This window comes from Megalobrama amblycephala, linkage group LG4, assembly GCF_018812025.1.
Source record: "Megalobrama amblycephala isolate DHTTF-2021 linkage group LG4, ASM1881202v1, whole genome shotgun sequence".
Taxonomy (NCBI): Eukaryota; Metazoa; Chordata; class Actinopteri; order Cypriniformes; family Xenocyprididae; genus Megalobrama; species Megalobrama amblycephala.
This window is the reverse complement of record NC_063047.1, coordinates 1,744,334-1,760,561: the sequence shown is the minus strand read 5'-3', so window position 1 is coordinate 1,760,561 and position 16,228 is coordinate 1,744,334. Positions and strand designations below refer to the sequence as shown.

At 37.2% G+C, this 16,228-nt stretch overlaps 1 protein-coding gene across 1 annotated transcript; it reads left to right on the top strand.

The window, feature by feature from the left end:
• Window positions 1–1,286: 1,286 nt before the first annotated feature.
• On the top strand, window positions 1,287–14,544 carry LOC125266030 (cytosolic phospholipase A2 gamma-like). Its single transcript, XM_048186517.1, has 14 exons — window positions 1,287–1,312; window positions 1,514–1,625; window positions 1,739–1,881; window positions 1,970–2,171; window positions 4,463–4,565; window positions 4,649–4,789; window positions 8,608–8,673; window positions 8,775–8,822; window positions 9,836–9,964; window positions 11,020–11,316; window positions 11,405–11,542; window positions 11,620–11,774; window positions 13,864–14,029; window positions 14,111–14,544. Exons 1-14 carry the CDS (start codon window positions 1,287–1,289, stop codon window positions 14,269–14,271), a joined length of 1,887 nt encoding a protein of 628 aa, XP_048042474.1. The 3' UTR covers window positions 14,272–14,544.
• The last annotated feature ends 1,684 nt before the right edge of the window (window positions 14,545–16,228 follow it).

Here is a 16,228-nt window from a genome sequence, read left to right as displayed (position 1 = left end):
AAATTAGATTTTAAAGTATATTAACATAGAAAATTTTAAATTGTAATAATATTTCACTATATTACTGTTTTTTCTGTATTTTTTGATCAAATAAATTGAGCCTTCATGAGCATAAGAGTCTTCTTTCAAAAACTGATGTAAAATCTGAGATAGTTATTTTTAATTAGAACACAATAATCTGCCTTTGTGAGATTGCACAATCCCTTAATTTGTAAAAGTGAAAATGCAGTGCAGAAGTGTATAAAAGGCTAATTCTAACTCGTCTTCCTGTTTTGTAGGAGGAAAGAGCAAAGCTGGCAGTGGAGCAGAGAGAATAAGTGCAATCATGGCAGTAAGTCAATACTTGGTAACAGAAAAATTTACTAGAAAAATTCAGTTAAAATATAGCTGTGATTTCTTTTCTTCAAATGTGACGTGAATGTATTTTCTTGGTTTGAAATATATGAAGTTCAAAAATATATATTTTTAAATGCTTTTGAAAAATATATTTACATTTTGAAAATATATTTTTAAAAATACACAAAAAATGTTGGTAGAAAATATATTTATTTATTTTATTAATATATATATATTTTTTACCATATACATTTGTAGAGGTTTATTTCAGGTATAGCGGCGGTATATGATACGCTTAAAATCCATGAATGTTTATTGGCGATGTCAAATACTAAGTATTTCAAGTATTCACTAATATTTTCAGTTCCACTCGTTTGCCTGTTGTCTCAAGGACACGCCAATTTATTTATTACAGATAGACACATAAAAATCTATCTGTACCAGGAAATTACATGGAAAACTTTTACTGTTCTCTGGAGTTCAGGTTTATCACCTCCTACGTTGAAGTCTAGACTTTCAGAGTCCTATAAAAGAGCCTCTTCTGTCCGATCTGAGAGTCGACGGCTGCTGAGTTGCTATTGGTGAAGTCTCAAGATTTTACAAGACTACACAAGAACAGTGAGTATATGCTTTAAAGCTTTTACAACAGGGCAAATTAACAGGCTTAATGTCATTATAACAGTATGACAACAGTATATGAATGATTTTTTCAATAAAGAACTTTAATTCATAATCAAAACTTCACCAAAATCAATGGTGCAAACTAGTAAACACTATAACTTGCACTGTTAGCGGCTTACATTAAAAAACAAAAGCAGTGGCTTAATAATTGACATTCGAAGTATAATTATTTTTTTTATCAAAAGAACTATAAAGTTGATCAAAAGTTGTTCCCTATTAGTTTTTGAATTGTAGACTTTAACTTTAATGTCAACTCTATTGTTTTATAGATGAGTGCATCCAAACCCCAGGAAAGGTAATTCTGCTCAGATTTCTATGATGGAATCTGTGCAATCCATTATATCACCTATAAGTTCTGAACTGCATTACTTACACAATTAACATCTATTACAAACTGGATAATTCTGCAAACAACTGTTCAAAATGCACTTAAGATTTCTTTAAATCTAAAATAAAAATAGCAGTATGTGATGTTAAATTCAGTCTGTCTCTGCAGTGTTGAGGTGAGAATCGAACCCTCTCTGAATGAGAAGGAGAAGGAGTTTGTTGGCAAAAGAGGAAAAGCTGTTCTACAAAGCCTGCAGAAGCTTCAGATACACTGCAGTCAGGTAAAACCTTATTTATAGGCTACTTCATACCTGCCTGGCTATTCCTTTTCTCTTACAAATGGTGTTGTATCTGATGAACATCAAATGTTTTGCTAAATCAATCTGTGTTTCAGAATGAGGTGCCAAATATTGCATTACTGGGTTCTGGAGGAGGACAACGAGCCATGGTGGGATTGCTGGGATCCCTGGTTCAGCTCCAGAAAACAGGTCTTCTGGACTGTGTCCTTTATCTGAGCGGAGTCTCTGGATCCACCTGGTATGAACACTGAGAAACACACACACACACACACATACACACACACAGATGTGGTGAATAAAAATGAGAGTATGTTGTTCCTCTGAAGGTGTATGGCCTCCTTATATCAGGAACCAGACTGGTCCACCAAACTAGAGACTGTGAAAGACAAGATCATCCAGAGACTCAATGGTCCTGGAGTCAGCTGGACAGATGCATTAGACAAACTGAAGAAATATTACTATGAGAAAGACCACTTCAGTCTGACTGACGTCTGGGCAACGATATTCGTCACGGGTTTTGTGAAAGAGGTCTGTAACTATTTATAATAATACCCTCAATGATGTATGATCTTAATGAGGTGCTCACATTCAGTCTTTAAAATAGGGGTGTCATCGATATAGATCATATAGTCATCGGTCATATAGATCGACACATGTCTAATGATATGTATTGATGCAACACGTAAAAGATCGATACCTGTGGGTAGGCATGGGCCGGTTACCGGTTTCAAGGTAAACCGCAGTTTGAAAATGTCACTGTTTCAAAACCACCACATTTTTCCGTGATATCGTTCCTGCGGTATGAGCTGTTTTTTTATGTCGTGGAAAGTGCAGGAATCCTGTGTGTAGGATGGCAGAAGGATGAAAATCTGATGGCTCAGTGAGGCCTCCATTGACAGCAAAATAATTAACACTTTCAAAGCTACTAAAGACATACTTAAAACAGTTCATGTGACTACACTGGTTCAACCTTAATATTAGGGCTGCACAACGATTAATCATGATTAAAAGTCTGTGTTTACATAATATATGTGTGTGTTCTGTGTATAAAATATATGTATATATAAATACACACACATACATGTACAAATTTAAGAAATATATGCATGTATAAATAAATAAAGTTTTTCTTAAATATATATATATGTGTGTGTGTATTTATATATACATAATTATTATACACAGAACACAAACATATATTGTTAACACAGACTTTTATTTTGCAGTCGCGATTAATTATTGTGTAGCCCTACTTAATATATAATGAAGCGACGAGAATACTTTTTGTGCACCAAAAATTGTTTTTTTGTAAAAAATAACGACTTTATGACAATATCTATTGATGGGCGATTTCAAAACACTGCTTCATGAAGATTTACAAATCTTTTGTTTCGAATCAGGGATTCGGAGGGCCAAAGTCACATGATTTCAGTAAACGAGGCTTCGTTAAGTCATAAGTGTTTCGAAATTTCAATAATTCACCACTGGGGGGCGTGACTTTGGCAGTTTGATACACGCTCCGAACCACTGATTCGAAACAAAAGATTCGTAAAGCTCATCACTAGATATTGTTGAATAAAATTGTTATTTTGTTTTTTTGGCACACAAAAAGTATTCTCGTCTCTTCATAACATTAAGGTTGAACCACTGTTGTCACATGAACTGTTTTAAATATGTTTTTAGTAACTTTCTGGGTATTGAAAGTGTTAATTATCTTGCTGCCAATGCAGGCCTCACTGAGCCATCGGATTTCATCAAAAATATCTTAATTTGTGTTCTGAAGATGAATGAAGGTCATACGGGTGTAGAAGCGCATCATTCTGCACACAGGATGTGCATAAGTGCTTTGTGCTGCTCTGTTTTGGAGCCTTTATAATACTTTTGCACAATGAAAGAATATTAATAGCCTATTTTGCTCTCTCCTACCTATAATATGTTGTTGCTTCATTTAAAAGAAAAATAAATCCCTTGTTTATCAGTTTTTTGACATTACACATTTTAGCACAGAATCCTAAAATACTTTCTTGACTGTTATGTCATAAGCTGTGTGAATATTTTATTTGTGGATGTCCCAATTATGGTTCAGGATGTGAAATTTTTAAATAAATGTTTATGTTATATATTTTGGTTGTGAGTTAATAAAAATTTAACTGGTTGTGTAAAATAGGCACATAATATCATAATATCGAAAAATTGATCGATATATCCCTGAATTGAATCGTATCCTAATTGTATCGCAGAACTTTTTGAGGTATCGGAAAATATCGTATCGCTGGCTTTGAGAATCGATATTGAATCGAATCATGATGAATCATCCAATTTCCCTACTTAAAAGTGCTATATTTTTCGTAGGCTATTGATATGTACACCACATTTGATTAAAAATATGATTTTGTAAGTCATAATAATGAGAAACTTTCTTGTGTAAGACTTATTTTCTCATAATAATAAGGAACTTTCTCGTAATTATGGGAAACGTTCTCATAATAACGAGAAACTTTCTTGTAATTAATAGCAGCGCAAACCAAAATGGCATGCAATCATCATCCACTGGTCAAAGTGAGTAAATGCATGTAAATGCAAGAACACGTGATCTATGTATAAACAATTAAATGATTAATATAATTAAAGTAAACAATTGGACACAAAATATTGATTTGAAATATTTTATTAGCTTATTAAACGCAAAGTTTCCACAAATAAAAAAAGGTCTTAGCAGGAGGTTTTCACTTGAGCTTGTTTGTGACTGAAGAAATTGTCCCATGTCTCTCCTACACCAACTTGATTAACAGCTGTAAATATATTTTTTTTCTCTTCAGATAGACGAGCAAAAACTCACAGATCAGTGGAATCACCAGAGTAAAGACCCGTTTCCCATCTACACAGTGGTTGACAAGCACTGCAAACAGCACAAAGATGGAGGTTTGTGTTTGTGTGTGTGAGAAAGACAGACAGAGTTAATGTGTTAACATATATGTGTTATATGAACGTGTTTCTGTCTGCAGACCCCTGGTTTGAGATCACTCCACATGAAGCAGGTTATTCTCTCACTGGAGCGTTTGTGAAAACCTCCAGCTTTGGCAGTCAGTTTGACAATGGCTCTAAGATCAAGCACCAGCCTGAAATTGACATGCTGTACCTGCAAGGTAACAAACTCTGTTTTAAAAGAGATTTTATTAATAATTTTTAGGCTAAATTTCAAGCTCGGAGCCCGCGATCAATCCCCAAATACGCTAAATACCCTTCAAGTCACCTTTATTTATATAGCACTTTTTACAATGCAGATTGTGTCAAAGCAGCTTTACAAGTGATAATTGTGGCTGCACAGTGTCATTGTCCAGCTTAAGTAAGTTCAGTATTGATTCATTCCTTTGTAAAAATCAATATTTATTAATTTAGTTCATTCATCTATACATCGGCTCTGGAGAAAACAGTGGCGTCATCATCAGTTTGCATACAATGGTGTCAATGCAGGCAGATCAAAAAACATTGTGGAATATCAAGTGTCCCCAACTAAGCAAGCCAAAAGGCGAAAGCGACAAGGAACCCAAACTCCAACAGGTGACAAAATGGAGAAATGGAAGAAACCAGGCTCAGTCGGGGGGCCAACAGTTTGTGATTATGATTCAGGCAGCATAAAAGCTCATAAGTCCAATTGAGATTGCAACAGTCAAAGTATTTATTCAGTTCCATCTAGTTGAGGATCATATTCATCATGCCGGTATGGAAACGCTTTGTTGAGGATCAGTGCCACTGGCTGTCATGTCGGTGACGCCTTCAAAGGGGATGATCTAGTTGACACAATCTCTGCTGACACTTCAGGGATGCGTTGTGGTCGTGTCTAGACGCAGATCCTCCATCTGATCTGGATACGGCCCGGATCCGGCTCACTACAGTAGACCTCGGGAAAAACAGACTTATTATTTTTATTATTATTATTTGTCTTATTATTAACTTCTTTTTTTTTTACTCTATTTGATCAAATGTAAGTGTGAACTTGTGAAAACAACTGCCACAGGTAATTGGACAGTATTTATTTATTTAAGATTTATTTTTGGCATAGATTCAAATCAATAAATCAAAATATGTATTGCATTTATGAAGAAAGGTGGGGTGCAAGGGGGGGGCAGATCCCCCCCATATTTTCCCCAATGTGAGCCTCAGCTTCATTACAATTTGGAGCAGTTAAGGCCCGGGTAAACTTCATTTCCCACATTCCGCTCTGTCTCGTGCACAGTTGAATGTGCAAGCCTTTCAAAGATACTCCTTTGCCCATGAGTGCGGAAAGACGCGTTCGGCACCTGCACACCATCTAGTGGACTTTTCAAGTGCTCAAGTGTGCTGTTGTACGCGCAACAGTCTAGTAAACGTTGACAACCTCTTTAAATTATTCTTGGCTGTGCCAATGAACACTGCATGAAAAAAAAAAAAAAAAATTCTTGGTTGCGCCATAGTTTGGACTCTGTTGTCAGCAAGGAGCTGCAGAGTCCAGTGGACTAGCCCCAACAACGGCATGTCCAGTGGGGGTAACCTATGAAAAAATCTGTGTGACTAAGACTAATGAAGAGGTATTTTTCTGCGGCTGGTCCCCAGAGGAACTACAAGAGGCTCAAAAGACTGTCCCAGACATCGCGCCTATCAGGGCGTGGATGGAGGCTAGTGGAGAGCGGCCAACACGGGCTACTATTGCCCCTTACAGTCCAGCCACAAAAACATATTGGAGCCAGTGGAGACGGCTGTACATCAGAGAATGCGTTTTGGTCAGGCGGTTCTATTGCCTGGATGATGTCCAGTTTTACCCAAAATAGTGTTACCTCATGTTTACCAGCCTGCAGTCATGAAGCAGATGCATGACGGACCCATCGGTGGACATTTTGGAGTCGAGCACACAGTGGCACAGCTCCAGACTCAATACTACTGGTACTGGATGAGAGAGGATGTCGCCCTCTGGTGTCAGACCTGTTTAAGCTGTGCATCCAAGGCTAAGCCCCATAAGACCCCACAGGCCTTATGGGAAGCGTCAGAGTAGGAGCCCCTATGGAGTGTGTTGCATTGGACATTATGGGGCCACTGAATGAGACAGAGCGATGGAAGTCTTATGTACTGGTGATACAGGACTACTTCACGAAATGGGTGGAAGCCTTTCCCCTGACTAATGAAAAGGTGAAACTGTGGCTGAAGTGCTTACTTCAGAGTGGGTTTGTGTTTATAGGGCTGCACAATTATTGCACAGAGACCAAGGGCAAAATTTTGAGTCTTAAGTGTTTCAGAAAATGTGTTCGCTGTTTGGCATTGAAAAGACACACACCACACCGTTTTGGCCACAGTCTGATGGCCAGGTGGAATGATTCAATTCCACTCTAAAACAGATCTTGGCCACAACAGCTGGGATTGGGATTGGGATCTTATGATTCCTTATGCAGTCATGCCCTACAGAGCAACCAGACACAGTGCTACTCACCTCACCCCTAATTGTATGATGTTCGGACGGGAGGTGAGCGAACCAGTGGACCTGGTAGCCGGTTTACCTCCTGACTCTGATGCAGCTTCTACTGCCCCTTAGTATGTCCTACACCTCCAACAACGGCTTGAGCTGTCACATCAGGTTGCCAGAGATGTTCTCGGCAAGTCAGTGGAAAGTGCAAAGAGACAGTATGACAAGAGTTGCTGCCACACAGTGTTTGAAGTTGGAGATGCCGTGTGGTACCTCATTAAGGACACACGGAGAGCCAAGAACAAAATCAGGAAATTCCGTCCATCATATGAGGAGGCATTCTTTATCCTGGCACAGCTGGATGACCTTGTGTATTGCATACAAAAGGGGCCAAAGACCAAAGCAAAGGTGGTTCATCATGATCAATTGAAACCCTATCGTAGTCACGAACCACTGGACAACACTTGGGCCATGGAGCTGGCTGGGACCTGGGCACCAGCGGAGCTGCCACCCCTGGTCATTGACATAGATTATGCAAACCTGGAGCTGTCTGGCCCATTTTCCAGCGCAGGAGGGGAAAGACCATCCAGCAATGCTCTAGATCCAGCAGGGAGCACTACTGTCAACGAAACCTTGCTTCCCCTCAACGCTCTTGACATGGATTCTTCTTCCACCAAAGAAGCTCAGGACAGTGGGGCTGGTGCAACAGAACCTCTTCCCCAACGGCATCATAGGCCGAGACGCAGACCGAGACCTCCAGACAGGTTTGGTGAATGGGTAGCTTACTGAGTTGATTAGTTTTATGGACCGTTCCAGAGATAGGTAATCTAAAGCACTATGTTAGGCGGGAGATAAAGGTTGTCAGGCAATGCTTTATAGAACATTGTTTATTTTAGTAATTAAGGTTAAAGAGTTATTTTATATGACCAAAAAAAAAAGTTGTTTCATAACAATTTTGTATTTGGATAGGAAACTGCTTCCTGTAGACTGGGATATTTTGTTTTGAATTGTTCTTATATGCTCCGGTCACCTAGGTGTTGTAAATGTGAACTAATGACTTGGATTATATAAGTGGTTGGTGACACTCTAACTTATGTGCACATTACAAAAAATAATAACATGCTGGAGTGGCATTAAGTTAAGTAATTGCCAGAAAGAGAAAGGTTACTTAGAAAGCTACTTCGGCCCTGGAGCAGTGAAAAGTCTCCCCTGTCATCTCCGACCACGGTCAGGGACAGAGCAGGAACAGTTAACACAGGATTTCCCTGTCTGCCTGTGTGCTTCTGCTTTGTTTGTTTTGACTGCCTTCTTTCGGGTCATAAATCCACAGGAAGGCAGTGGGGTGGAGTACCCTTCGGTGGCTATTAAGGGCACTCCAGCGGGTCATCATGACACTCATTACACAGTGATTTAAAGGAAAGTTCATTTTTGCTTAACAATAAGAGCTTAAATGACAACTTTATGCATCAGACTGTATTACACATTTTATTTAAAAAATGTGTTTTAAAAACTTAAATGTGTTTTCTGCAGCTCTGTGTGGCAGCGCTATAGCTGATGGAGACGAGGATAAGAAAGAGTTCTTGGAAAAAATAAAAGGTGCAACTTCATTTTTCTCAAGTTTCAGTTCTGCCTAAAGCTGAAAGTCATTTCATTATCATGTTATCTTTAATTCCATTTAATCCATTTGATCCCCCCAGAGATCTTTAATAAAACAGAAACAGTGATGTTTGCCAAAATGAGGAAAGGTAAAGCATTTATTATTTTTATTTGGTGACAAGTTGATCTATCTTTTGTGTCTAATGATCTGTTTATGCTACCTGATGATAAATAAAAAGTCTAAATAAACTCTTTAATGATGAAAAATAAAAGTGAGCTATAATGATAATTATCACCTGAAAACACCTGGGGCCGTATTTACGAAACATCTCAAGGCTAGAAGTAGCTCCTAACTTGCCGATATTAAAAATAATGGGCGTGTCAGTCCTAAAGTATTTCACAAAGCATTTTAGCGCTAAAACTACCTCCTAAATCTGTGAAACGTTAGGAGTAATCAAGAGGACTCCTAAGTCACTAAGACCAAATCACAAACAGTCCTAATGGCTGTTGCTGCCAGTCCGCTTCAGCAATCCACCCAAAGACACTGAACAACATTGAGGCGAATAGCGATAGAGCTTTGGGTGCTGAACATTTTCTTCATAAATGCAATACACATTTTGATTTATAGACTTGAATCTACGACAAAACACCAAAAATAAATCTTTAAGAAAAAAAGATTTATGAACTGTTTGAACACGCTTCTCCCAAACTTTATTTATAAAACATAATTTTTCACCTGAATTCTGCAATCTCTCGAGGCGCAGACATGTAAGAAGCTGACAATTAGCTGAACATATACTGGTTTAATTAGTGACACTTAGCCTACATTTTAAAACCTTTATTTAAATATGGCAACATTTTTATTTTAAAACCTTTATGTGAATATGGTAACATGTTTGTTTTAAAATCTTTATTTGAATATGGCAATATTTGTATTTTAAAACATTTATTTGAATATGGAAACATGATACCTCATTCTACAATATTTCTATGATTAAATCGAGTCACCTCAGTCCTATAGGAGAACTCTTAGTGGTAAGATAAAATGTTTTGTGAATACGGCCTCTGATATCTGAATGTCAGTAAATTTGGGGATGGAAAGCACTTGCATTCAAGACATTTTGCACTGTGTTCATGTTTGTTCAATGTGTTTTTTCTTCAGAAGATCCAAAGTCTCCTCCTATACACAAATGTTACCAGGTGCTCATGGATCTGGTGGACATGAATCTCTCTGTTTTGAAAGGCGAAGATCCGTCTGATCTTGATGAATCCATCAGAACAAAGCTGAGCAGTAAGATGTTCCTAAAGTGTGCTAAAAATGTAAACAGTATAACATGAAAAAAAACTAAAATAACATGCAAAAACATGTTTAACAATATACCAGGGCTTAAAAATGAAATTAAAAAAAAAAAAAAAAAGTTCACTCTGAACTTGTTCATGTGTTCCTTCTTTAACATTATCATTCTGAAAACAGTTTGATTAGAAAAAAAAAAAAAAATACTGGTTAATAACGTTATTTTATTTATTTTGCTTGCCTAACAGAGCTTGAATTGAACTTTATACTAAGAGCTTGTGACTAAACCTTGTAACTTGAGTGGATCCTCAAACTGTCGGCAAACCTCATAGAGAAGCTCCACCCGCTTCAATCGTGAATAAAGTCCTGCACGCATTTTAGAGACCGTTTCTGCTTGTTTGCAGTGCAAGGGTAGATAAAACAAAACTGGTTCTTTGAATAAGTACAGCATTTTCTTGTGTTTGCAAAGGCTAATTATGTATTTGAGTGTCTTAGTCTGGTATTTACAGCCTGTGTGTAACACTTAGTATTTTATAACACAAAATTTTGGCCAAATATATTAAACGACAGTAAACACTGAGCACCCACATATAGCTTCGTAACCTGTAAGTTGATGAAAATGTAACGTGATGCACTTACTGCCTCAGATGCAACCATTAATGACTGACAAAACACAAATCGCCGACATTCACTGGTGACACACCTCGTGACTCAATTTGAGCTTGATTTTAGTAAAATGCTAATAATATAATGACCCATGCAAGTGTACGACCAAGTCATATTTGAATTGAATTGATTGGTTGACTGCCAAATTTAAAATCTTAAACAGAACACTAAAATAACGTTATTTACCGGTTAATGATAATTTCAAAGCGTTTCTGTTTAGAATGATTGAACTTGATTTTGTTTTCATTTTTCTTTATTTTCCAGTTAAAATGTCTTTTGTTTTCATTCCTTGAACCGGTTCAGAGCCCTGCAAGATACACAAACTAGAATTATACCTCGTCAGATGACAAGAACTCAATCATATACGTGTTCCCTTCTTTTTACAGAGCTCAATGGCAAACGTCAGCTGATTTTTCAAACGAAAAAACTGAATCTCACTGCGGATCAGTATATGAAACAATACACTGTGGATGTGTGTAATTATTTGCATCACTTTTTACGCCCCCTGCAAGATGAAAGTAGGTTGAACTGTCTTTACAATGCATTGATTTGTATAATATACTTAATTTTTGATTTTCAAGCCATATTAATGCATAAACCAAAATGTGCTTTAAGATTCCATAAAGTTTCCAACAAAAAAACGTTTTATCAGACTGATGCCACAGAAGAATCTTTAGACATCCAATAATGTACTTTAAAGCTGAAGAAACTATAATGAAACATTAATAACTTTTTCTCCAAAGAACCATAGAGTCAACTAAAAACATACAGAATATAAAACAATATCAAAGCCCTTTACTGAATTAGAACTACTGTGTATTTGTTTTACAGTTATTTTGATGAGAATATTAAAGTGCATTGCTAAGTGGAAATGGGGCAGGAAGTATGACTTTCTCCACAACATGAAAGGTGAGAACAGAAACTCAAGTGGACAGGTGCTGACTGGAAATTCATTGTGAATAATATAATAATGCTGTGATTCTCAGATAAATCAGTGCCCTCCACTCTACTGAAAACTGAGACAAGAGACTTTGAGGACGCTGGACTGTTGCTGAACTCACCCTACTTCTCAGTGCTGAGAAAAGAGAGAAACATCGACCTCATCATTTCACTGGACTTCAGTGAGGGTGATCCTTTCACGGTATTATACGCATGAAGAATACACTCATAAAAGTTCATTTAAAGGAATACATTTATTTAAATTTAAAATAAACTCCCCTAGAAATCATAATTTACTCCCTCTCATGTCATTCCAAACCCGTGACATGTTTCTTCTGAAGAACACAAAATTAGATTTTTTTTTTTTAAATAATCTTACTGTTTTTTTCCTCATGACATTCATAGTGACCACCAGAGTTCAAACTAATCTAAAATGTACAGGTTTTCTCTGCTCATTTTCTTGTCTTAGTTTTAATTTGGATGATGTTTATATTTTCCTGTATTCACCTGCATGCCCTGAGCTTTATTATTAAAGACTTATTATAGTATTTCCTGATCATGCAATTCCCTACAACAAAGACACCTAAAAATATAGCTGCAAGCAGCAATTACGGGGCCAAGCACAAAAACGGCACAAGAAGCCAGCCAACATGACTGGGAGCATCAGACTAACTGCAACAGTGAGCAATTAAAGACCTATTAAGATCATTTTAGGTAAAAGAGCTGAAAAATGATCAAAAATGAGGAGTTACTAGTTCATCACTTTCGACCAATAGGTGGCACTGTGTCCAAATTGTTGTGGTATGGTCAGAGTGAGATGACAATGACACTTGCAAAGTTTAGTGTCAATATGTCAAAGCATTGCAGAGATACAGCTTCAAGACTGGGTTTTGCATCATGCCTCAAATTCATTGCTCCGGTATACGAAAACGGTTTGACATATTGACTTGAAATCCATAAATTTTTGTCGGCATGGTTTGATGATGATACGGTTCGATATTGGTGAAAATCGGAGCAACGGTCTAGGAGGAGTTTGAAAAAGTAGGTTTTTAAAGAAAAACAATATGGCGGACAGGAAGTTCAGCTAACTATGGCAAATTTGATATCTGTGTTCTCGGCATGACCCAAGGAATCAACTGAGACAAGTTTCATTACAATGAGTTAAAAAAGTCAAAAGTTATTAGCATTTTTGTAAATTTTGTTATAACTTTTGACCACAAGGTGGTGCTGGTCTGAAACTTCTCAGGCTCCTTCAGGGCATTGTGCTGAAGACCCATACAGAGTTTCGTAAAGATATGCTAATGCCTTCGTAAAATACAGCATTTTAGCACAAAATTCAAAATGGCCGACGGCCAAAATGTCCAATATGGGTTATCATTCGACTCGGCATGATGCCCCGAATCCAGCGAGATCAAATTTATGATTTTTGGACAACCCCATCAGAAGTTCTAAGCAAAAACATCCATTTTTCATATTTCCGCACCAGTTGGTGGCCCTGCGCCGAAACACTGCATGATGCCTCAGGTCATGCTTGTGATGACATGTACCATGTTTGGTCTGAATACAATAAAGTGTTGCGGAGATACAGCCTTATGTCTATTTTTGCAAGCACTACGTTCATTTCGTTTGCGTGTTTTACGAAAACTGTTTGAGGAATCGACTTGAATTCCATAACTGTCGGCATGGTCTGAAGATTGTCTGGTTCAATTTTCGTGAAAATCGGAGTAACGGCCTAGGAGGAGTTCGAAAAAGTACGTTTTTCAGAAAATTCTAAATGGCGTAAAAATTTTCATGACGGAAAATGATGTCATAGGGTGCATTCGAATCGGCTTGACCCAAGGAATCAGATGAAAAAGAATTTTGTTTCTAGCCCTTACAGTTAAAACGTTATTAGCATTAACATAAGTGCAACATTGGACAGCTGGTGGCGCAAGAGGGATTGAGTTAGAGACTCCAAATTTGATATGGACAAAGGACAGACTGTCCTCTAACTGTGTGCCAAATTTCACAACTTTCCCGCAAGCGGTTCTATGGGCTGCCATAGACTTCAAGAGCAGAAGAAGAAGAAGAAGAAGAAGACTAAAAGTACGGAACGCCAACAGATACAATAGGTGCTAGAAAACCATTGAAAAACTAGAGCATGAATTTTCATGTAACCATATTATGATACCTAAAGAGTGCTTTACGTAAACATTCTCATTTATCTCATCCTGACGATTTCGGTGAATACCTACTTTTAAAACAGTCTAAGCCTTTTAATCAAACAATATTGTGATGCTTTTCCACTGCAGACAGTGAAGAAAGCTGCTGAGATGTCCAAGGAACTAAAGATCCCTTTCCCTGAGGTCAACATTCCCAGTGAGGACTCCGAGAAACCGAAGGACTTCTACGTGTTCAAAGGCAAAAACACTCCAACCGTGATCCACATCCCTCTCTTTAATGTGGTCAACTGTGGAGGCAAGTTAAAGTCTTACAATGTCCTGAATAAAACTGAAATATCAACTGTGTTCTGATTTAAGTGTGTTCATGTTTCTTCAGATGATATTGAGACCTGGAGGAACAAATATAAGACCTTTAAATTTCCTTACAGCGGTGAGAAGATCACTGATCTCATGGAGGTCGCTGGAAAAAACATCACAAACAACAAAGACAAGCTGCTGGAGCAGATCCGCCTCACCACAGGGCCAAAAATACACTAATGAATAATAAATATCAGTGGTGTGCAGCGTTCTGAAATGAGGTGGCACTGTTTGTTTTATTGTTTTTTCAAATGTATATTCATGTTTCATTTAGAGTTAATGCTGACACATTTTTGACCAAAGCAACAGGCCAATCAGATCTTATTCACAGCAGCTCCATCTTTGATTTTTAACAGGAATGAAATTGAGACTGTGAGGGAAAGACATACATTTCTTCAGTGGGTTGTATTGTTATTTAATGTGTTTTTGGATTGTTCTGCAGATGAAAAACTGCAACATCTTTCCAAGAAATGTCATTAGTCAAAAAACTTTATTGCTCATGTTTCATTGAAAACAAAAGTCTATCCCTCAAAGCCTCACTTTCATACCTGTCATGGCACTGCTCTGAATAAGATGTACAGGTCAGTCATTATATTACTTTTCTGTTTAATATGTTAAACATGTTTCTGCATGTTTCAGTCTGTTCATTATAAGCATAAATTGCAGACTGAATTACAATTATGATTGCGGATTAAAAAAATGTTTTACTTTGTTTCTGTTCCAATGAATGAATAAACTGTTCTGTTGCTGACTGTTACCAGTGTTGTGTTGAATGATTCACTGTCTAACCACCATAACCACTAACCTTAGAGGAACAGATTTGACTGTGGTTTCTAGAGCCGGAAAAGTCATTAAAATGAATAAAATCTTAAAAAGTAATAGAAATTTCTATAGTTAATATCAATTTTTACTCATCATGTTTAAAAAAAAAAAAAAAAAGCATCTGTGAGTAACTTTGCCTCAGATTTTTGACACATTATGACGAATCTCAGTGCAGTTAGGAATAAAACGGTATTAACCAAACAGTACGACATGAATTTCAGCAAGATAAAACTCAGTAGCCTGCGTTTAAACTCTTTACTAAACACTGTCAGGATAATATAAAGAATTGATCTGTTTTTTGAATATATGTTTACATCATGCAGATCATTGTGATATATTATAGATCATAAACCTATTTCTTTACCTGTGAGAAGTGAACATAGAATAAGCACTAATCGCACTATTATGTACTTAATAAGCACATAAGCACTAATTAAGTAGTTGTGTTCTTATTTTTAGATAATCTAGTGTGACAACTTACCTGCCGATGAGGCAAATTGTCACAAGTGCACATTCTCTATTCAACAGTCTACAACTCCGTAATGAGATAAAATATGAAAATGTAATGAATACAACATATGTGCCCAAGACTTCCTTCTTTCATTTGGTATGAAATTTATACCATTGTGATGTATGGTGCTCAGTAAATGTTAGACGGTGTGAAAAGTGTGACAACTGTGACAACTTACCCCACTCTCCCCTACTGGGTACAACATGATTTGCAATCGTGCAAACCTCTCTGGGTGCAAATAGAGGCTTTATGTTGTTCTAGAGCTTAAGTGTCTTTCTTCAGTTGCACCCATTGCCAGTAATATTTCCTTTCCACCCTCACTTTTTTATGGAGCTTTCAATATTTGGAAGTCACAAGGTCTTGTTACGATTGACCAACTATTTATTGTTAAGAATTTTGCTTTGTTTGACCAACTTAAAAAAACATTTTCCTTGCCTAATTCACAGTTATTCTGGTATTTTCAAGCTCAGAGCTTTGCCTGTAAACATTTTCCGGATTTCCCCTCCACTCCTCCTAGTGGTGTCTTGGAGACCAGCATAGATGTATAAGGGGGGCTATTTCAAAGATTTATAGTATAATAATAAATAACAAACAAACCCCATCTAGTAGGTCATTAAAATCTCTTTGGGAGAACAACCAAGACAATGACCCAATCAGAAAACAGAACAAAGAAACCACATGACTTAAACAAACAATGATAACATGACACATTCACAAGGGGAGAACATGACAAGATTACATGAGGAGCAAGGGAATCATAAGACAACAGGAAGCACTTGGAAACATAACAAACAAAGCAATAAA